Source organism: Rhopilema esculentum, chromosome 11 (assembly GCF_057945365.1).
Source record: "Rhopilema esculentum isolate cy_ngs chromosome 11, ASM5794536v1, whole genome shotgun sequence".
NCBI classification, from domain to species: Eukaryota; Metazoa; Cnidaria; class Scyphozoa; order Rhizostomeae; family Rhizostomatidae; genus Rhopilema; species Rhopilema esculentum.
Window position 1 is genome coordinate 6098348 of NC_142825.1, and position 21661 is coordinate 6120008.

The 21661-nt window shown below is 35.0% G+C and overlaps 1 protein-coding gene and 1 long non-coding RNA gene across 4 annotated transcripts in view; one reads left to right on the forward strand and one right to left on the reverse strand.

Annotated features, from left to right (window-relative positions):
• The window catches only part of LOC148958958 (uncharacterized), a 38158-nt gene extending 26954 nt beyond the window's left edge, over positions 1-11204 (forward strand). Inside the window, exon 2 of the long non-coding RNA XR_016144323.1 lies at positions 9986-11204. This is a non-coding gene — a long non-coding RNA (uncharacterized LOC148958958). The remainder of the gene's footprint in view (positions 1-9985) is intronic.
• A 2636-nt stretch (positions 11205-13840) lies between these two features.
• LOC135693842 (pre-mRNA-splicing factor SYF1-like) overlaps positions 13841-21661 on the reverse strand; it is a 42527-nt gene continuing 34706 nt past the window's right edge. The window contains exons 2-5 of one of the 3 annotated variants that reach the window (XM_089111573.1): positions 20327-20469; positions 19506-19609; positions 16013-16171; positions 13841-15059 (exon numbers count right to left, since the gene is read on the reverse strand). In XM_089111573.1, coding sequence (XP_088967699.1) covers positions 15029-15059; positions 16013-16171; positions 19506-19609; positions 20327-20383 — 351 coding nt within the window. In that variant the 5' untranslated portion in view covers positions 20384-20469 and the 3' untranslated portion in view covers positions 13841-15028. Of the gene's footprint in view, positions 15060-16012; positions 16172-19505; positions 19610-20198; positions 20470-21661 lie in introns of all 3 variants that reach the window. The other 2 variants (XM_089111572.1, XM_089111574.1) reach the window with 2 other exon arrangements.

Below are 21661 nucleotides of genomic sequence, written 5' to 3' on the forward strand. Positions count from 1 at the left end.
GATCTTCAACATAAAAGCCTTTAACGTTTGGGAGGTTAAACGAATCTCTTTTAGCCTTCATTGCTCGATTATTTTCTTTTTTAACTATGCCCTGCCGTTTCTAACACTATTGCCCCTAACATCAGATCTCTATTTATTTTTCTAATCCTTCAAGTTTTTTATTTTTTCTAACATGCTAAGAGGTTCTTCTTTCTTCTTCCTTGTTTTTTGTTTGTTTTCTTGATCTTCATCGTAAAGCCTTTAATGTTTGGGAGGTTAAACAAATCTCTTTTAGCCTTCATTGCTCGATTATTTTCTTTTTTAACTATGCCCTGCCGTTTCTAACACTATTGCCCCTAACATCAGATCTCTATTTATTTTTCTAATCCTTCAAGTTTTTTATTTTCTCTAACATGCTAAGAGGTTCTTCTTTCTTCTTCCTTGTTTTTTGTTTGTTTTTTTGATCTTCAACATAAAAGCCTTTAACGTTTGGGAGGTTAAACGAATCTCTTTTAGCCTTCATTGCTCGATTATTTTCTTTTTTAACTATGCCCTGCCGTTTCTAACACTATTGCCCCTAACATCAGATCTCTATTTATTTTTCTAATCCTTCAAGTTTTTTATTTTCTCTAACATGCTAAGAGGTTCTTCTTTCTTCTTCCTTGTTTTTTGTTTGTTTTTTTGATCTTCAACATAAAAGCCTTTAATGTTTGGGAGGTTAAACGAATCTCTTTTAGCCTTCATTGCTCGATTATTTTCTTTTTTAACTATGCCCTGCCGTTTCTAACACTATTGCCCCTTACATCAGATCTCTATTTATTTTTCTAATCCTTCAAGTTTTTTATTTTTTCTTACATGCTAAGAGGTTCTTCTTTCTTCTTCCTTGTTTTTTGTTTGTTTTCTTGATTTGATCATAAAAGCCTTTAACGTTTCGGAGGTTAAACGAATCTCTTTTAGCCTTCATTGCTCGATTATTTTCTTTTTTAACTATGCCCTGCCGTTTCTAACACTATTGCCCCTTACATCAGATCTCTATTTATTTTTCTAATCCTTCAAGTTTTTTATTTTCTCTAACATGCTAAGAGGTTCTTCTTTCTTCTTCCTTGTTTTTTGTTTGTTTTTTTGATCTTCAACATAAAAGCCTTCAACGTTTGGGAGGTTAAACGAATCTCTTTTAGCCTTCATTGCTCGATTATTTTCTTTTTTAACTATGCCCTGCCGTTTCTAACACTATTGCCCCTAACATCAGATCTCTATTTATTTTTCTAATCCTTCAAGTTTTTTATTTTTTCTTACATGCTAAGAGGTTCTTCTTTCTTCTTCCTTGTTTTTTGTTTGTTTTCTTGATTTGATCATAAAAGCCTTTAATGTTTGGGAGGTTAAAGGATACTCTTTTAGCCTTCATTGCTTGATTATTTTCTTTTTTAACTATGCCTTGCCGTTTCTAACACTATTGCCCCTTACATCAGATCTCTATTTATTTTTCTAATCCTTCAAGTTTTTTATTTTCTCTAACATGCTAAGAGGTTCTTCTTTCTTCTTCCTTGTTTTTTGTTTGTTTTTTTGATCTTCAACATAAAAGCCTTTAACGTTTGGGAGGTTAAACGAATCTCTTTTAGCCTTCATTGCTCGATTATTTTCTTTTTTAACTATGCCCTGCCGTTTCTAACACTATTGCCCCTAACATCAGATCTCTATTTATTTTTCTAATCCTTCAAGTTTTTTATTTTCTCTAACATGCTAAGAGGTTCTTCTTTCTTCTTCCTTGTTTTTTGTTTGTTTTTTTGATCTTCAACATAAAAGCCTTTAATGTTTGGGAGGTTAAACGAATCTCTTTTAGCCTTCATTGCTCGATTATTTTCTTTTTTAACTATGCCCTGCCGTTTCTAACACTATTGCCCCTTACATCAGATCTCTATTTATTTTTCTAATCCTTCAAGTTTTTTATTTTTTCTTACATGCTAAGAGGTTCTTCTTTCTTCTTCCTTGTTTTTTGTTTGTTTTCTTGATTTGATCATAAAAGCCTTTAACGTTTCGGAGGTTAAACGAATCTCTTTTAGCCTTCATTGCTCGATTATTTTCTTTTTTAACTATGCCCTGCCGTTTCTACTATTATTGCCCCTTACATCAGATCTCTATTTATTTTTCTAATCCTTCAAGTTTTTTATTTTCTCTAACATGCTAAGAGGTTCTTCTTTCTTCTTCCTTGTTTTTTGTTTGTTTTTTTGATCTTCAACATAAAAGCCTTTAATGTTTGGGAGGTTAAACGAATCTCTTTTAGCCTTCATTGCTCGATTATTTTCTTTTTTAACTATGCCCTGCCGTTTCTAACACTATTGCCCCTTACATCAGATCTCTATTTATTTTTCTAATCCTTCAAGTTTTTTATTTTCTCTAACATGCTAAGAGGTTCTTCTTTCTTCTTCCTTGTTTTTTGTTTGTTTTTTTGATCTTCAACATAAAAGCCTTTAATGTTTGGGAGGTTAAACGAATCTCTTTTAGCTTTCATTGCTCGATTATTTTCTTTTTTAACTATGCCCTGCCGTTTCTAACACTATTGCCCCTAACATCAGATCTCTATTTATTTTTCTAATCCTTCAAGTTTTTTATTTTTTCTTACATGCTAAGAGGTTCTTCTTTCTTCTTCCTTGTTTTTTGTTTGTTTTCTTGATTTGATCATAAAAGCCTTTAATGTTTGGGAGGTTAAAGGATACTCTTTTAGCCTTCATTGCTTGATTATTTTCTTTTTTAACTATGCCTTGCCGTTTCTAACACTATTGCCCCTTACATCAGATCTCTATTTATTTTTCTAATCCTTCAAGTTTTTTATTTTTTCTTACATGCTAAGAGGTTCTTCTTTCTTCTTCCTTGTTTTTTGTTTGTTTTCTTGATTTGATCATCAAAGCCTTTAATGTTTGGGAGGTTAAACGAATCTCTTTTAGCCCTCATTGCTCGATTATTTTCTTTTTTAATTATGCCCTGCCGTTTCTACCATTACTGCCCCTTACATCAGATCTCTATTTATTTTTCTAATCCTTCAAGTTTTTTATTTTCTCTTACATGCTAATAGGTTCTTCTTTCTTCTTCCTTGTTTTTTGTTTGTTTTCTTGATCTTCAACATAAAAGCCTTTAACGTTTGGGAGGTTAAACGAATCTCTTTTAGCCTTCATTGCTCGATTATTTTCTTTTTTAACTATGCCTTGCCATTTCTAACATTATTGCCCCTTACATCAGATCTCTATTTGTTTTTCTTATCCTTCAAGTTTTTTATTTTTTCTTACCTGCTAAGAGGTTCTTCTTTCTTCTTCCTTGTTTTTTGTTTGTTTTCTTGATCTTCAACATAAAAGCCTTTAACGTTTGGGAGGTTAAACGAATCTCTTTTAGCTTTCATTGCTCGATTATTTTCTTTTTTAACTATGCCCTGCCGTTTCTAACACTATTGCCCCTAACATCAGATCTCTATTTATTTTTCTAATCCTTCAAGTTTTTTATTTTCTCTAACATGCTAAGAGGTTCTTCTTTCTTCTTCCTTGTTTTTTGTTTGTTTTTTTGATCTTCAACATAAAAGCCTTTAATGTTTGGGAGGTTAAACGAATCTCTTTTAGCCTTCATTGCTCGATTATTTTCTTTTTTAACTATGCCCTGCCGTTTCTAACACTATTGCCCCTTACATCAGATCTCTATTTATTTTTCTAATCCTTCAAGTTTTTTATTTTCTCTAACATGCTAAGAGGTTCTTCTTTCTTCTTCCTTGTTTTTTGTTTGTTTTTTTGATCTTCAACATAAAAGCCTTTAACGTTTGGGAGGTTAAACTAATCTCTTTTAGCTTTCATTGCTCGATTATTTTCTTTTTTAACTATGCCCTGCCGTTTCTAACACTATTGCCCCTAACATCAGATCTCTATTTATTTTTCTAATCCTTCAAGTTTTTTATTTTTTCTTACATGCTAAGAGGTTCTTCTTTCTTCTTCCTTGTTTTTTGTTTGTTTTCTTGATTTGATCATCAAAGCCTTTAATGTTTGGGAGGTTAAACGAATCTCTTTTAGCCTTCATTGCTCGATTATTTTCTTTTTTAATTATGCCCTGCCGTTTCTACCATTACTGCCCCTTACATCAGATCTCTATTTATTTTTCTAATCCTTCAAGTTTTTTATTTTCTCTTACATGCTAATAGGTTCTTCTTTCTTCTTCCTTGTTTTTTGTTTGTTTTCTTGATCTTCAACATAAAAGCCTTTAACGTTTGGGAGGTTAAACGAATCTCTTTTAGCCTTCATTGCTCGATTATTTTCTTTTTTAACTATGCCTTGCCATTTCTAACATTATTGCCCCTTACATCAGATCTCTATTTGTTTTTCTTATCCTTCAAGTTTTTTATTTTTTCTTACCTGCTAAGAGGTTCTTCTTTCTTCCTCCTTGTTTTTTGTTTGTTTTCTTGATCTTCATCGTAAAGCCTTTAATGTTTGGGAGGTTAAACGAATCTCTTTTAGCCTTCATTGCTCGATTATTTTCTTTTTTAATTATGCCCTGCCGTTTCTACTATTATTGCACCTTACATCAGATCTCTATTTATTTTTCTAATCCTTCAAGTTTTTTATTTTCTCTTACATGCTAATAGGTTCTTCTTTCTTCTTCCTTGTTTTTTGTTTGTTTTCTTGATCTTCAACATAAAAGCCTTTAATGTTTGGGAGGTTAAACGAATCTCTTTTAGCCTTCATTGCTCGATTATTTTCTTTTTTAACTATGCCCTGCCGTTTCTACTATTATTGCCCCTTACATCAGATCTACATTTATTTTTCTAATCCTTCAAGTTTTTTATTTTTTCTTACATGCTAAGAGGTTCTTCTTTCTTCTTCCTTGTTTTTTGTTTGTTTTCTTGATTTGATCATAAAAGCCTTTAATGTTTGGGAGGTTAAAGGATACTCTTTTAGCCTTCATTGCTCGATTATTTTCTTTTTTAATTATGCCCTGCCGTTTCTACTATTATTGCACCTTACATCAGATCTCTATTTATTTTTCTAATCCTTCAAGTTTTTTATTTTCTCTTACATGCTAATAGGTTCTTCTTTCTTCTTCCTTGTTTTTTGTTTGTTTTCTTGATCTTCAACATAAAAGCCTTTAACGTTTGGGAGGTTAAACGAATCTCTTTTAGCCTTCATTGCTCGATTATTTTCTTTTTTAACTATGCCCTGCCGTTTCTAACACTATTGCCCCTTACATCAGATCTCTATTTGTTTTTCTTATCCTTGAAGTTTTTTATTTTCTCTTACCTGCTAAGAGGTTCTTCTTTCTTCCGCCTTGGTTTTTGTTTGTTTTCTTGATCTTCATCATAAAAGCCTTTAATGTTTGGGAGGTTAAAGGATACTCTTTTAGCCTTCATCGCTCGTTTATTTTCTTTTTTAACTATGCCCTGCCGTTTCTAACATTATCGCTCCTTACATCAGATTTCTATTTATTTTTCTTATCCTTCAAGTTTTTATTTTTTCTTACCTGCTAAGAGGTTCTTCTTTCTTCTTCCTTGTTTTTTGTTTGTTTTCTTCATCTTCAACATAAAAGCCTTTAACGTTTGGGAGGTTAAACGAATCTCTTTTAGCCTTCATTGCTCGATTATTTTCTTTTTTAACTATGCCCTGCCGTTTCTACTATTATTGCCCCTTACATCAGATTTCTTTTTATTTTTCTAATCCTTCAAGTTTTTAATTCTTTCTTTCATGCTAAGAGGTTCTTCTTTTTTTTTCTTGTTTTGTCCATGATCTTGAACTTCATCGTAAAAGCCTTTAATGTTTGGGAGGTTAAACGAATCTCTTTTAGCCTTCATTGCTCGATTATTTTCTTTTTTAACTATGCCCTGCCGTTTCTAACATTATCGCTCCTTACATCAGATCTCTATTTATTTTTCTAATCCTTCAAGTTTTTAATTCTTTCTTACATGCTAAGAGGTTCTTCTTTCTTTCTTCTTGTTTTGTCCATTTTCTTGATCTTCATCGTAAAAGCCTTTAATGTTTGGGAGGTTAAACGAATCTCTTTTAGCCTTCATTGCTCGATTATTTTCTTTTTTAACTATGCCCTGCCGTTTCTACTATTATTGCCCCTTACATCAGATTTCTTTTTATTTTTCTAATCCTTCAAGTTTTTAATTCTTTCTTTCATGCTAAGAGGTTCTTCTTTTTTTTTCTTGTTTTGTCCATGATCTTGAACTTCATCGTAAAAGCCTTTAATGTTTGGGAGGTTAAACGAATCTCTTTTAGCCTTCATTGCTCGATTATTTTCTTTTTTAACTATGCCCTGCCGTTTCTACTATTTTTGCCCCTTACATCAGATCTCTATTTATTTTTCTAATCCTTCAAGTTTTTTATTTTTTCTTACATGCTAAGAGGTTCTTCTTTCTTTCTTCTTGTTTTGTCCATGAACTTGAACTTCATCGTAAAAGCCTTTAATGTTTGGGAGGTTAAACGAATCTCTTTTAGCCTTCATTGCTCGATTATTTTCTTTTTTAACTATGCCCTGCCGTTTCTAACATTATTTTCCCTTACATCAGATTTCTTTTTGGGCAGAGCTGTACACGATTTTGGTTCTAAATTGGACGGTTCTAAATTTCTTCTCTTAGGTCTCCTAGGTTCACTTTTAATGCGATTTTCAGGCATCAGACAACAACTTAGAACTGTGACAGTGTTGACTAGAGCAAAAATGGTGCCAGTGTTGGAGAATTTAATTTTTAAGTAAATTCTTAAGCTCTGAAAGTGCTAACACGATGTTAGATGATTTTTCAGACATCGTAAAATTTATCCATATAAATCCAGTGGAGTTACCGGACCCTATGAAAATGCTCTTCCCAATGGGCTTTCCCGTTTGCGAAAGTTAATTTCCACAGTGGATATTAATTGAACTTGGTCTAATAATCTAGACGGGGGAGACGTCTTTATTCAGTTATTTTTTATTGCCAAACTAAACTATAACACTTTTGATACACAGTTATGGTTTTGCATAATTTCCATTAGAATGAAGATCACTTGAACAGTCAGATTCAATGATTGACATCACTGCCAGGATTTTTACTTTTTTGACCATGGAAGATCAAAAAGAGAGTTTAACAGCCCATAAAGGGTTCCATGACAACAAATAATTTGCTTAAATCCAAACGTTCTAAATTGATCTTATTAGTAAGTTCCATTATTTTTATTTCCGTATTTTCTCGATAAAACGCCCCGGAGCTATAACTAATTTCAGCATTTTAGAGGGCACCTATTCAAGTGAGGGGGCCTATTGGAGAGTCGCACACTTCAAGAAACAAACAGGAAACTCAAACCTTTCTTGAAAAATGTAGCGACAAATAAGATAACAGCATTCGTTATTGGGTCCAGAGAAAAAGAAAATTGTTTGGTTGTGCTTTTCCTATGTGGATCAACATCACAGAGAATGAAAGTCGTCATAGTTTTGCACAAGCAAGTGATAGCCACAAGAGAAGAGTGTCAACACATGGACAATACTGTGAAGGAATTTGAATGCAAGAAAAGATTCACATTCTCTGAATCAATTCAAAGTTTTTGTCTTGAATCTGCGATGGGGAAAACGATGCAGTAATGTTTTTTCAAAGGTAGCAAATGGGATCATGGTATTTTCGGCTGTTTTTGCAGAAAAATTCCTGCTATACCAATTAAAAAAGCAAGAAATAACTAGTTTTTGAGAGCTTTTTTAAAGGAGAGCTTATTAGGAACTTTTTCAAGCTTTGTGCGTTTCGATCCACCCTAATTTGCCAGCTCTGATGGTGCGTTTCGATCCAACCTGTTTTCTTGGTTCTGATTGGTGCGTTTCGATCCACCTTATTTTGTCGGTTCTGATTGGTGCGTTTCGATCCACCCACTTTGGTCATTTCTGATTGGTGCGTTTCGATCCACCCTGTTTTCTCGGTTCTGATTGGTGCGTTTCGATCCACCTTATTTTGTCGGTTCTGATTGGTGCGTTTCGATCCACACTGTTTTGCCAGTTCTGATTGGTGCGTTTCGATCCACCCTGTTTTGTCGGTTCTGATTGGTGCGTTTCGATCAACCCACTTTTGCCAGTTCTGATTGGTGCGTTTCGAACCCAATCTGTTTTGTCGGTTGTGACTGGTGCGTTTCGATCCACCCATTTTGTCGGTTCTGGCTAGTGCGTTTTGATTTACCTATTTTTTCTTTTTATAACTGTTGTGATTTGGTTCTAATTGGCTCGTTTCTGCTTCCGCTAGATCCGCTTGTTGCATCTTATTTGTCGAGTATGCTTGTCAAAACAATTTTTCGTTTTAAAAGTTAATAAATGCTTGGAAAAAAATAATCACTTCAAAACCATACACAAGTTTTTCTTAACATCTATCCTGTTTTAAAACCATACACTGTTTTAAACAACGATCTTATCTAAATATATTTATGATATTTTGCCATTAATTAGGGATACTAGATCATATCTTCTTAGTCAGAAAATGATGACAGATATTTTTCTATATTTCATTTACATGTTTTTACTTTGTAAAAATTTTGTAGAAGAATTCTATCGCACCTGACAACGACAAGAAGAAGAAAAAAGATTTTTTTTACATCTATAATGTCAAATTCTAATTATTGTCCACTTACCTAGACTTTTGTGGCGATTCCCAGGACAAAGAAGTAGACTCCTTTTCGAAGACGATAGATCGAGTTTTGATAAGGGACCAATCATAATTAATAGCAGGGGATGGGTCTTCTTGACTTTCTCTCCGGGAAGCATGGCACCAATTAACGACAAGCAGCTTCTCAGGTCACGTTCAACTATTCTTTTCCTGTTCTTTCTATTATTCTCCTTCGCACAGATTTTTGCTTGTCAAATTTGCGGCTGGGCACACTAGCTCCAGCTCTTTTTCCAGCATATCTAGGTTCAAGCGAACATTACCCGTAACTGTGATAAACTCCCCTTGCAATAATGCTGACCTTTTTATCAAATTATCATGCAATAATAATTAATTTGCTTTTCATGTCTTTTTAAAAGGTTTTGCTTTCAATGTTTTAATTTCTGTAATAAAGATCTCGATTGTTCTCAATACATTTTCAAGAACACAAGATTGACTGGTCTTACAAGGAATAGCTGGTATCTGGTCTTTAACTGGAAACTGCCCATGATCATCTGGATATTCTTTTACGTTTGCGGGGGGATCTATAAGAAATTATTCTTGGATTTATAGGGGGCAACATTGTAATTAAATGAATTTGAGGGGGCCGGAAATAACTTCGCTTTTCCAAAAATATCTTCCGCCCCACCCCCACCATTGATATTGAATGGTCCCAAGCTTCTACAATAGATCGATGACAGAAGGCTCTATGTAAAAATCTTCCCAACCTGATTGTTGAATTTCAGAGGTGCCTTTCGTTCAAAATGTGACAGCCTTGCCCGGCTTTCCACTGAATTCTTTCTTATTTTCTTATGAAAATTAAAGAGATTCAATCAAATAAGGGGAATAATCAGAATTTTTGAATAGTAAAACGAGCTAGACAAAAAATCATGTTAATAATCAAAATGAGAAACTTCTTCATAACGATTTTTCGTGAATTTTGTTGATTTGCAAACACTAGCAAAAAATTATTCATGAAGAATTTCATTGTAATAAATTCATTGTAAGAAAACTTCTGCTTTAAGATAAAGGAGAAACGGGAAGGAAATTTAAAAAAACCGGAACACCGAAAAAAAGCAAGCGAAACCGGGAGCCTCCCGGCAAAACCAAGAAAGTTGACAGATCTTATGCTAGTTTAGGCACGATTTTAGGCCATGAGGGCTGTCTGATTATCTATGAAGTCTAAAATTTTTTCATTAGTAACCAAGAGAAAACAGCCGTAAAACGACATTGGGATTTTCTTAAACGATCTCTAGGACCCTCTATCCATACCATCCGGCTAGCACCGCAATGCGAGCCAACTATGCAAGCAGATTGCAGCGTAAACTGTAAAGTTTCTTGCTTTCATTACAAGAAGTAACATGTGCATTAATTATATTTTATTTTTGTTAGGTTGACTACGAGTCATCGTACCAAGAAGTAGAAGGGAATTCTTGAGCAGCAATCATGTGCCAGCGACGAATACAAAGCCTACATCGCTGCAAAATCTGCTTGATAACAAAAGTAGCGGTATTGGTTTTTGTTTAGGTTTGGCATATTTGAAAGCATAACTTGACACTTTTACAAACTAAAGAAAAACCCCAGATTGTTAGCCAGTTGTTGATTTCAGTGAAGTTAAAACATCCCACAAGAGGCAGCTTTATTTCAAACAGCATGGCTCCTGAAACAAAGCCAATTGAATAGACAATATAGAAATAGGCGTTTCTAACCATCCCTTAAGAACGCGCCCTTTTCAGTCCAAGTTACAATAAACACAAGACTTATCCAAGTGACCGATTAGGCCTCGGTTACAGAAGACAAGCTCCAGAAAGATCAGAGATCCAAAAAGTGACTTTAAGTTGACTTCCCATCGGTATTATTAGCGAATGAGACCCTTATAAAGGTTCGTTTAATAGCGCATTTTATGAGATTGGATGAGAGACTGGTAGCAAATGTTAATAGAAATATGTATAAAAGTTGTTTGAGTACTCTGTGACAATATATAAAAGAGCGTACAACATTTTCATTAAAGATCGGGGAATCTACATATTTTCAAAATGTGCTAGATCAAATAATTTTAAGGAGACCACGCTCGTGAAATGTGCGTATATTCAGGGGTGTATGACCACTCTTTTTGAAGGGAGGGGTAATATTTCTGTAATTCACAGCAAAAAAACTGCGTTGACCGCTGATGAATGTAGTGTTTGGTTGTAGGGTGTTGTAAACGTATATAAGATGCTAATTAAAAGTATCTATTTATTCCTTAAAGTTGTTATTAAAGTTTTAAAATTTTGCTTATACTGGTTAGATTTAAAGACTTTTATACTTTTTGTAGTGGCGTTCCCATATTCAGTTAGGCACCTTATGATTACCAACGTAGATTCATTCTACGTTCTCATCTAAACGTGATCTCCTTTTACGTTCTACCTTGTAAACAACCAGCTACTCTGGCAAGGGGAATCATTGGCAAAGTGAGGCTTTAGAAATCTGCTATTGAATTTCCTTTGTCAAAGGCGAGAAGTCTTTGTGCAGCTAAAGTCGGTTGAAACATATTTTTTATTGCTTAGTTATTTAATCGATTTAATTGTGCATTTGTAAAATTGTTATTTGAATTATGAACTTCTGCCTAGAATTTTTCACTTATTTTTCCTGGTTTTCTTTGCGTAAATAAATGATAATTTCTGTGACCTGGCCCAGACATTCCTCTGTTTACACAAAGAGAGCCTTTTGTCTCAAATTGAATGGGCAGTGTTTCAACTAACAGTTTCAATTCTGGCGACAGTATACATTGTATCGATTTATACATTACACCACAGGATGTAGGAGACTGTGCTCTTCCTTCTGGTCTTTTCGCTGAGACGATCGGACCATGTATGGCGAAGTTATTCGACTTTTTCTCAGATTTGACCGAGGGGGATTCAGGTTTGCACAAAGCAGTTCAGAAAAAACAATAGGCTTGTGATTCCCAGAGTTTCTAAAGATCTTGGTTTTTGGCGATTTACTTCTAAACTATAATATGTATGAACTTCTAGTTTAATTCTTGGCACGCGCCGTTTGATGCTCGATTTTTTGAGCCGTTTCCCGTATTTTTAGGACCAGTTTTAGCCGAGTTATTAAGGATTTTGTCTCGAAAATCGCCAAAAAATGGTTTTTTGGACTTTAAAAATCGAAATCAGCCGCTAAAAATTCGCTGATACTTTCTAAAAATCGAGCCAAAAATCACCTAAATTCTGATATATAGCTTGCTCTGTTTGAAGCTCGCGTTTCTTTTTAAAATCGATTTTTCCGAAAAGTGCACTTTTCAAATTTTCTCAAATTTGCATCGCAGCGTCCAGGCCTGGCCAAAGCCGTTGCTGCGATGGCGACTTATACTTTATACTTAAAAACGGTATTTTCTTGAAGTTTTAAAGCGGGGGTAAGCTTTTTACATGCTAAGCAAACTGTTTTAAGTCGATTTAGATGCAATTACAGTGTAATCGCATGATTTTAAATCATTTTGAAAAACTTCAGTACATGTCACTAGCCGCCCGTAGCTCGGTCAGCTTTAATGGAGAGAACCACACGAATATCGCTCTATATTCGCATATCAAGAGCGTTGATCATTCAACAGCCGTTTAGCATTTAACAGCTTGCATGTTGAATCTGTTTAATTTTTTACAAAGGGATTAATTGCAACAAAATCTTTGCAACTTCACTTTTCCTCGATATGAAGGTCTGGGAATCCCCTTCCATTGGTATATTCAGGCTTGCAAACTTTCTATTGTCTTACCGGGCTACCCTCTAGTTTTTGCCCTTCTAAGGCTTTAATATCAATATGATTGAGAGAAATAGAGCAAAGATGCACTTATCTATCGACTCAAACGCTTAAAAAGCGAATATCGAGCGATTTTCGTGTGTTTTTCTCCATTAAAGCAGATCGGGCGACGGGCGGCTAGTGACATTTTGAAAAAGTTTAGTACATGTCACTAGCCGCCCGTCGCCCGATCTGCTTTAATGGAGAAAAACACACGAAAATCGCTCGATATTCGCTTTTTAAGCGTTTGAGTCGATAGATAAGTGCATCTTTGCTCTATTTCTCTCAATCATATTGATATTAAAGCCTTAGAAGGGCAAAAACTAGAGGGTAGCCCGGTAAGACAATAGAAAGTTTGCAAGCCTGAATATACCAATGGAAGGGGATTCCCAGACCTTCATATCGAGGAAAAGTGAAGTTGCAAAGATTTTGTTGCAATTAATCCCTTTGTAAAAAATTAAACAGATTCAACATGCAAGCTGTTAAATGCTAAACGGCTGTTGAATGATCAATGCTCTTGATATGCGAATATAGAGCGATATTCGTGTGGTTCTCTCCATTAAAGCTGACCGAGCTACGGGCGGCTAGTGACATGTACTGAAGTTTTTCAAAATGATTTAAAATCAAGCGATTACACTGTAATTGCATCTAAATCGACTTAAAACAGTTTGCTTAGCATGTAAAAAGCTTACCCCCGCTTTAAAACTTCAAGAAAATACCGTTTTTAAGTATAAAGTATAAGTCGCCATCGCAGCAACGGCTTTGGCCAGGCCTGGACGCTGCGATGCAAATTTGAGAAAATTTGAAAAGTGCACTTTTCGGAAAAATCGATTTTAAAAAGAAACGCGAGCTTCAAACAGAGCAAGCTATATATCAGAATTTAGGTGATTTTTGGCTCGATTTTTAGAAAGTATCAGCGAATTTTTAGCGGCTGTTTTCGATTTTTAAAGTCCAAAAAACCATTTTTTGGCGATTTTCGAGACAAAATCCTTAATAACTCGGCTAAAACTGGTCCTAAAAATACGGGAAACGGCTCAAAAAATCGAGCATCAAACGGCGCGTGCCAAGAATTAAACTAGAAGTTCATACATATTATAGTTTAGAAGTAAATCGCCAAAAACCAAGATCTTTAGAAACTCTGGGAATCACAAGCCTATTGTTTTTTCTGAACTGCTTTGTGCAAACCTGAATCCCCCTCGGTCAAATCTGAGAAAAAGTCGAATAACTTCGCCATACATGGTCCGATCGTCTCAGCGAAAAGACCAGAAGGAAGAGCACAGTCTCCTACATCCTGTGGTGTAATGTATAAATCGATACAATGTATACTGTCGCCAGAATTGAAACTGTTAGTTGAAACACTGCCCATTCAATTTGAGACAAAAGGCTCTCTTTGTGTAAACAGAGGAATGTCTGGGCCAGGTCACAGAAATTATCATTTATTTACGCAAAGAAAACCAGGAAAAATAAGTGAAAAATTCTAGGCAGAAGTTCATAATTCAAATAACAATTTTACAAATGCACAATTAAATCGATTAAATAACTAAGCAATAAAAAATATGTTTCAACCGACTTTAGCTGCACAAAGACTTCTCGCCTTTGACAAAGGAAATTCAATAGCAGATTTCTAAAGCCTCACTTTGCCAATGATTCCCCTTGCCAGAGTAGCTGGTTGTTTACAAGGTAGAACGTAAAAGGAGATCACGTTTAGATGAGAACGTAGAATGAATCTACGTTGGTAATCATAAGGTGCCTAACTGAATATGGGAACGCCACTACAAAAAGTATAAAAGTCTTTAAATCTAACCAGTATAAGCAAAATTTTAAAACTTTAATAACAACTTTAAGGAATAAATAGATACTTTTAATTAGCATCTTATATACGTTTACAACACCCTACAACCAAACACTACATTCATCAGCGGTCAACGCAGTTTTTTTGCTGTGAATTACAGAAATATTACCCCTCCCTTCAAAAAGAGTGGTCATACACCCCTGAATATACGCACATTTCACGAGCGTGGTCTCCTTAAAATTATTTGATCTAGCACATTTTGAAAATATGTAGATTCCCCGATCTTTAATGAAAATGTTGTACGCTCTTTTATATATTGTCACAGAGTACTCAAACAACTTTTATACATATTTCTATTAACATTTGCTACCAGTCTCTCATCCAATCTCATAAAATGCGCTATTAAACGAACCTTTATAAGGGTCTCATTCGCTAATAATACCGATGGGAAGTCAACTTAAAGTCACTTTTTGGATCTCTGATCTTTCTGGAGCTTGTCTTCTGTAACCGAGGCCTAATCGGTCACTTGGATAAGTCTTGTGTTTATTGTAACTTGGACTGAAAAGGGCGCGTTCTTAAGGGATGGTTAGAAACGCCTATTTCTATATTGTCTATTCAATTGGCTTTGTTTCAGGAGCCATGCTGTTTGAAATAAAGCTGCCTCTTGTGGGATGTTTTAACTTCACTGAAATCAACAACTGGCTAACAATCTGGGGTTTTTCTTTAGTTTGTAAAAGTGTCAAGTTATGCTTTCAAATATGCCAAACCTAAACAAAAACCAATACCGCTACTTTTGTTATCAAGCAGATTTTGCAGCGATGTAGGCTTTGTATTCGTCGCTGGCACATGATTGCTGCTCAAGAATTCCCTTCTACTTCTTGGTACGATGACTCGTAGTCAACCTAACAAAAATAAAATATAATTAATGCACATGTTACTTCTTGTAATGAAAGCAAGAAACTTTACAGTTTACGCTGCAATCTGCTTGCATAGTTGGCTCGCATTGCGGTGCTAGCCGGATGGTATGGATAGAGGGTCCTAGAGATCGTTTAAGAAAATCCCAATGTCGTTTTACGGCTGTTTTCTCTTGGTTACTAATGAAAAAATTTTAGACTTCATAGATAATCAGACAGCCCTCATGGCCTAAAATCGTGCCTAAACTAGCATAAGATCTGTCAACTTTCTTGGTTTTGCCGGGAGGCTCCCGGTTTCGCTTGCTTTTTTTCGGTGTTCCGGTTTTTTTAAATTTCCTTCCCGTTTCTCCTTTATCTTAAAGCAGAAGTTTTCTTACAATGAATTTATTACAATGAAATTCTTCATGAATAATTTTTTGCTAGTGTTTGCAAATCAACAAAATTCACGAAAAATCGTTATGAAGAAGTTTCTCATTTTGATTATTAACATGATTTTTTGTCTAGCTCGTTTTACTATTCAAAAATTCTGATTATTCCCCTTATTTGATTGAATCTCTTTTATTTTCATAAGAAAATAAGAAAGAATTCAGTGGAAAGCCGGGCAAGGCTGTCACATTTTGAACGAAAGGCACCTCTGAAATTCAACAATCAGGTTGAGAAGATTTTTACATAGAGCCTTCTGTCATCGATCGATTGTAGAAGCTTGGGACCATTCAATATCAATGGTGGGGGTGGGGCGGAAGATATTTTTGGAAAAGCGAAGTTATTTCCGGCCCCCTCAAATTCATTTAATTACAATGTTGCCCCCTATAAATCCAAGAATAATTTCTTATAGATCCCCCCGTAAACGTAAAAGAATATCCAGATGATCATGGACAGAAGCAAAAATCCGTGCGAAGGAGAATAATAGAAAGAACAGGAAAAGAATAGTTGAACGTGACCTGAGAAGCCGCTTGTCGTTAATTGGTGCCATGCTTCCCGGAGAAAAAGTCAAGAAGACCCATCCCCTGCCATTAATTATGATTGGTCCCTTATCAAAACTCGATCTATCGTCTTCGAAAAGGAGTCTACTTCTTTGTTTTGGGAATCGCCACAAAAGTCTAGGTAAGTGGACAATAATTAGCATTTGACATTATAGATGTAAACAAAATCTATTTTCTTCTTCTTGTCGTTGTCAGGTGCGATAGAATTTTTCTACAAAATTTTTTACAAAGTAAAAACATGTAAATGAAATATAGAAAAATATCTGTCATCATTTCCTGACTAAGAAGATATGATCTAGTATCCCTAATTAATGGCAAAATATCATAAAGAAATTTAGATGAGGTCGTTGTTTGAAACAGTGTATGGTTTTAAAACAGGATAGATGTTGGGTTGATCGAAACGCACCAATCAGAACCGACAAAACAGGGTGGATCGAAACGCACCAATCAGAACTGGCAAAACAGTGTGGATCGAAACGCACCTATCAGAAATGACCAAAGTGGGTTGATCTAAACGCACCAATCAGAACCGACAAAACAGGGTGGATCGAAACGCACCAATCAGAACTGGCAAAACAGTGTGGACCGAAACGCACCAATCAGAAATGACCAAAGTGGGTGGATCGAAACGCACCAATCAGAACCGACAAAATAAGGTGGATCGAAACGCACCAATCAGATCCGAGAAAACAGGTTGGATCGAAACGCACCAATCAGAACCGAGAAAACAGGTTGGATCGAAACGCACCATCAGAGCTGGCAAATTAGGGTGGATCGAAACGCACAAAGCTTGAAGAAGTTCCTAATAAGCCCTCCTTTAAAAAAGCTCTTAAAAACTAATTGTTTCTTGCTTTTTTAATTGGTAAAGCAAGAATTTTTCTGCAAAAACAGCCGAAAATACCATGATCCCACTTGCTACCTTTGAAAAAACATTACTGCATCCTTTTTCCCCATCGCAGATTCAAGACAACAACTTTGAAATGATTCAGAGAATGTGAATCTTTTCTTGCATTCAAATTCCTTCACAGTATTGCCCATGTGTTGACACTCTTCTCTTGTGGCTATTACTTGCTTGTGCAAAACTATAGCGACTTTCATTCTCTGTGATGTTGATCCACATAGGAAAAGCACAACCAAACAATTTTCTTTTTTTATGGACCCAATAACGAATGCTGTTATCTTGTTTGTCGCTACATTTTTCAAGAAAGGTTTGAGTTTTCTGTTTGTTTCTTGAAGTGTGCGCCCCTCAAATAGGCCCCCTCACTCGAATAGGTGCCCCCTAAAATGCTGAAATTAGTTATAGCTCCGGGGCGTTTAATCGAGAAAATACGGAAAAGAAATAATGGAACTTACTAATATGATCAATTTAGAACGTTTGGATTTAAGCAAATTATTTGTTGTCATGGAACCCTTTATGGGCTGTTAAACTCTCTTCTTGATCTTCCATGGTCAAAAAAGTAAAAATACTGGCAGTGATAAAAATCACTTAATCTGGCTGTTCAAGTGATCTTCATTCTAATGGAAATTATGCAAAACCATAACTGTGTATCAAAAGTGTTATAGTTTAGTTTGGCAATAAAAAATAACTGAATAAAGACGTCTCCCCTGTCTAGATTATTAGACCAAGTTCAATTAATATCCACTGTGGAAATTTACTTTCGAAAACGGGAAAGCTCATTGGGAAGAGCATTTTCATAGGGTCCGGTAACTCCATTGGATTTATATGGATAAATTTTACAATGTCTTCTAGCTGGAAAATCATCTAACATCGTGTTAGCACTTGCAGAGCTTAAGAATTTATTTAAAAATTAAATTCTCTAACACTGGCACCATTTTTGCTCTAGGCTCATCAACACTGCCACAGTTCTAAGTTGTTGTCTGATGCCTGAAAATCGCATTAAGAGTGAACCTAAGAGACCTAAGAGAAGAAATTTAGAACCGTCCAATTTAGAACCAAAAGCGTGTACAGCTCTGCCCGACGGCATCAAGCATTCTATGACCGACCGAAAAACAGTAATTTTTTAATTTTTTCATAACTTGAGTTTTTTCTCCAATCAGTTTTATGATAGGTGCTGTAACTTAAATTGATTTTGAAGCCACTCTGTGCCCTTATTCCATTATGTTTTAATTGTTGTACTACTTCGTCTTTATTTACTGTTATTAATATGATGTCATTGATCGCAACGAAGGTTTAATGTTGCATGAAAATCATGATGTACCCTACACGCCCATATATTCTAGTGGCATTCATTCTAACAGTTTCCAATCCATAGAAGATTAAGAACAGGGGCGATAAAACAACGAATTTGGCACACTTCTTACTCAAATGTGAAAAGGCCTTTCTTGAAATGACAGTAATCTCTTTGAGGTCATATGCAATACAGCGCTTTACGAGACTAAAATAGGGTGTTTCAGTAGTCCCCAATCAACAGTGGTTCATAAACCCTTTTACGCAACAACGCAAAATGCTCCCCTTCAATCCGTAAAAAGAAGGCAAGATTTCTGGGCATGTCACTTCAGTTTTTGCTGAATGACATCAACTTCTTCATGTCCATTTATATAATCAGACTGCTTTGAACACAATTAGGTAACTTAGATAGCTCTACCCATAGCCTATAGAATTGGGACTACCAATCCCATCAATCACGACAACATCTAGTTTTCCGAAAATACAACAGTTTTAAACAATGTTAGAATTCTGATCCTGTGATATGAAAGAACATCATGAAATACTTCTAAATATGCAAAATCGGGAGAATATTCGACCTTTACTAGACAATCTATTTGAATAGTACTTATAAAATGAGAAGAGGATCGAAGCTGAGAAAGGTGCTAAAAAATGTCAGAAGTTTAGAGCTGCAATAATTTGGTGCCATTTTAGGCCAATCTGGAGGGTGTCGTTATCATTAAAAGTGACGGAACGGTCAAGGCTTGACACACAGAGGGATAATGCAAGTCCCAAAATCTAAATAACTTTAGAACCCACAGTATTACTTTGAGAGAACCCCTTTTTAAAAATGCCCGGTTGGCATAGGCACCCAGTTCAGCTTTTCTTTTAAACATAGAAAATAAAGAAGATCATGAAATCTCTACTTATGGTACAAAGACATTTTGCAAGTTTTGTTTTCTGAAATCGTAAGGCAAAAGCAGAGAACAGAATCTTTCTTTCTAAGAAGTTAGTTTCAGAACCTCAGCACACCTCATTCCGAGAATATTTGAAGGTTTCTTTTGAGCGCACAACCAGACAAGTTCTACTTTCTTTCTCGCCGGTTGCCTCTACATACAAATCATACAGAGGTGATATTTCTATTACGACGCTTTAATGTAACCGGTGTTTGTCTATATTGTGAAACCTCTTCTCGGTTACAAAAAAAGTCCAAAAATGCAAACAAAAAAGAAATACAGTGACTATGGAAGAAGCAGAAACACCACAAAAACAATTAACACATACCGAGCAAATTCATTTGGTAAAGCTTCAATTGCTTTTTCGTAGATATCTCTCGTGTGTGTGACCCCAAATATCTCGGCAGCTCTTTTAATATAGATGTTGAATATCTAAAACAAAAATAAAACTCTACAATGCTTATCTGAAAATTTTACAAAAAAATTTAAACACGCAATACAAAATATTTCAGGAATGCTGCAACTGATGCACAAATTCCAGTTAAGAAGACATGCAGTGGTTAACGAGCTTGCTCATATCATTGTACAGGAGTTGGAACCTCTTGGATTCGAAGGTAAAACTGACTGGGCAACGGATTAAGTGATTAAGGAAATAAAAAAGAAAAGGAAATGAACTCTAAAAAATGCACATTTTAAACTCTCCGGAAACAAATGCTTTAGTTCCAAAAACCTGATAAAGTTCGCCTAGTAGATATGCCTACAATTGTTGTCTTTTTACGTCTGCATTGGTATTAGCATACTGACAGAACTGCTTCACAACGAGCCAGCAAGGCGGTTACCCATTCCCTCTCAAAAGGCACGCGTTCCAATTTTCCCCTCTTTTGTCTTTAGTGATGAATTTTATAGCAACCTCTTGAAAAGGTCTGAGCATGTGAAAATTAAGACATTTGAATAAAGTTGCAATGTAATGAGAGAAGTTATCACGAAAAGAAAAACAATGGGGTATTAAATAGATCATAACCTCGTATTGTTCATTGGGTGGAAGTGGTGTCGAAGCTCGATCGTAGACTGCCATCGCTTGCAAGACCATGCTCCTCCTCCAACATTTTCTAGATAAAAATTTTGTGGATGTAGTTTATTTCTTTGTACCACTTGAAAGTTATTCAACATAACCCAGAGTGAGCGGGTGAAACCAAACATGTACATGAAGAAGGCAGGTCTCAAGTCGCAATCTCTTGTTTTGCTTTGTCTCGTTCATTCCAGATCAATATTAAATCCATGGTCTTTTATTGCTGTGGAAAGAAATTAAATCCTGTTACTGACAGTATATAGAAAGTTTATATGTATACATAATTCAGCGATTCAACAAAACTGTTCTTTCATAAAAATACATTTTAAATAGTTCCATTTCCAGGCGTATTTAATGCAAGGAATTTACTCTAAGATACGATAATTGTCATAAAATTGAGAAAGGACATCAATCACTAAAGCTAGTAAAAGAATTAAATAAGCCAAAATGTAAACAAGAAACAACAACGGGTAGTTTAGTTTAAAAATGACAAATAACTGTGACAATTTGAAATGGATAATTGAAGGACAAATAACTTTCTGTTAAAAAGGACAATTTAAGTGAATATTGAAAAAAATCATAAACACATCTTCATAACAGATAAGAAATATGAAATAATTATCTGAAGTGAGGGATAAATCGATAAGAAAAGAGGGGGTTTACGAAGAGGAGAATATAAACAAGTAATGAGTGCTGGAGGACATCCATCTACCCTCCCATAGAAAATAGGACAATAATGATAAATATTAAGAAAACAAGAAATAGGGAGAAGGAAAGAAGAGCTTGTTAGCAGCTAAGCAAGAATAATTTCTAATGAAATTAAATGATAAACTTCAAGGATAGGAAACAATATTAATATATAGTAAAGTACAAAAGAATTGGAAAAAGAATGGCACATTTAGAGGAGAAAACAAATGAGTGACGAGTGCTGAAAAGATTTTTTTATTTTCTCATAAAAAGGACGACTACGATAAAAATTGAGAAAACAAAAAGTTGAGAAAATGAGAGAGGACCTTTTTGCAGCTCAGCAAGAATTAATTCTAAAGAACCTAAATGATAAACTTCATAGGTGGGAAAAAACAAATATTGATGTGATGTAGGGGACAAAAAATAGGAAAAAAGAGGACACTCTGAAGGGAGAAAATGAACAAGCTCTGAGTGATGGAAGACGTTATTTTAACTTTTAATAGAAAAAGGGCGATTAAGATAAAAATTGGGAAACCAAAAAGAGAAAATGAAAGAAGTCCTTTTTGCAGCTCAGCAAGAATTAATCCTAAAAAAATTCAAATGATAAACTTCAAGGATAGGAAAAATAAATATTGATTTGATGTTAGGGGCAAAAACAATGGAAAAGAAAGGGCACACTTAGAGAAGGAAATGAACAAGCACTGAGTGCTGGAAGACGTTATTCTAAC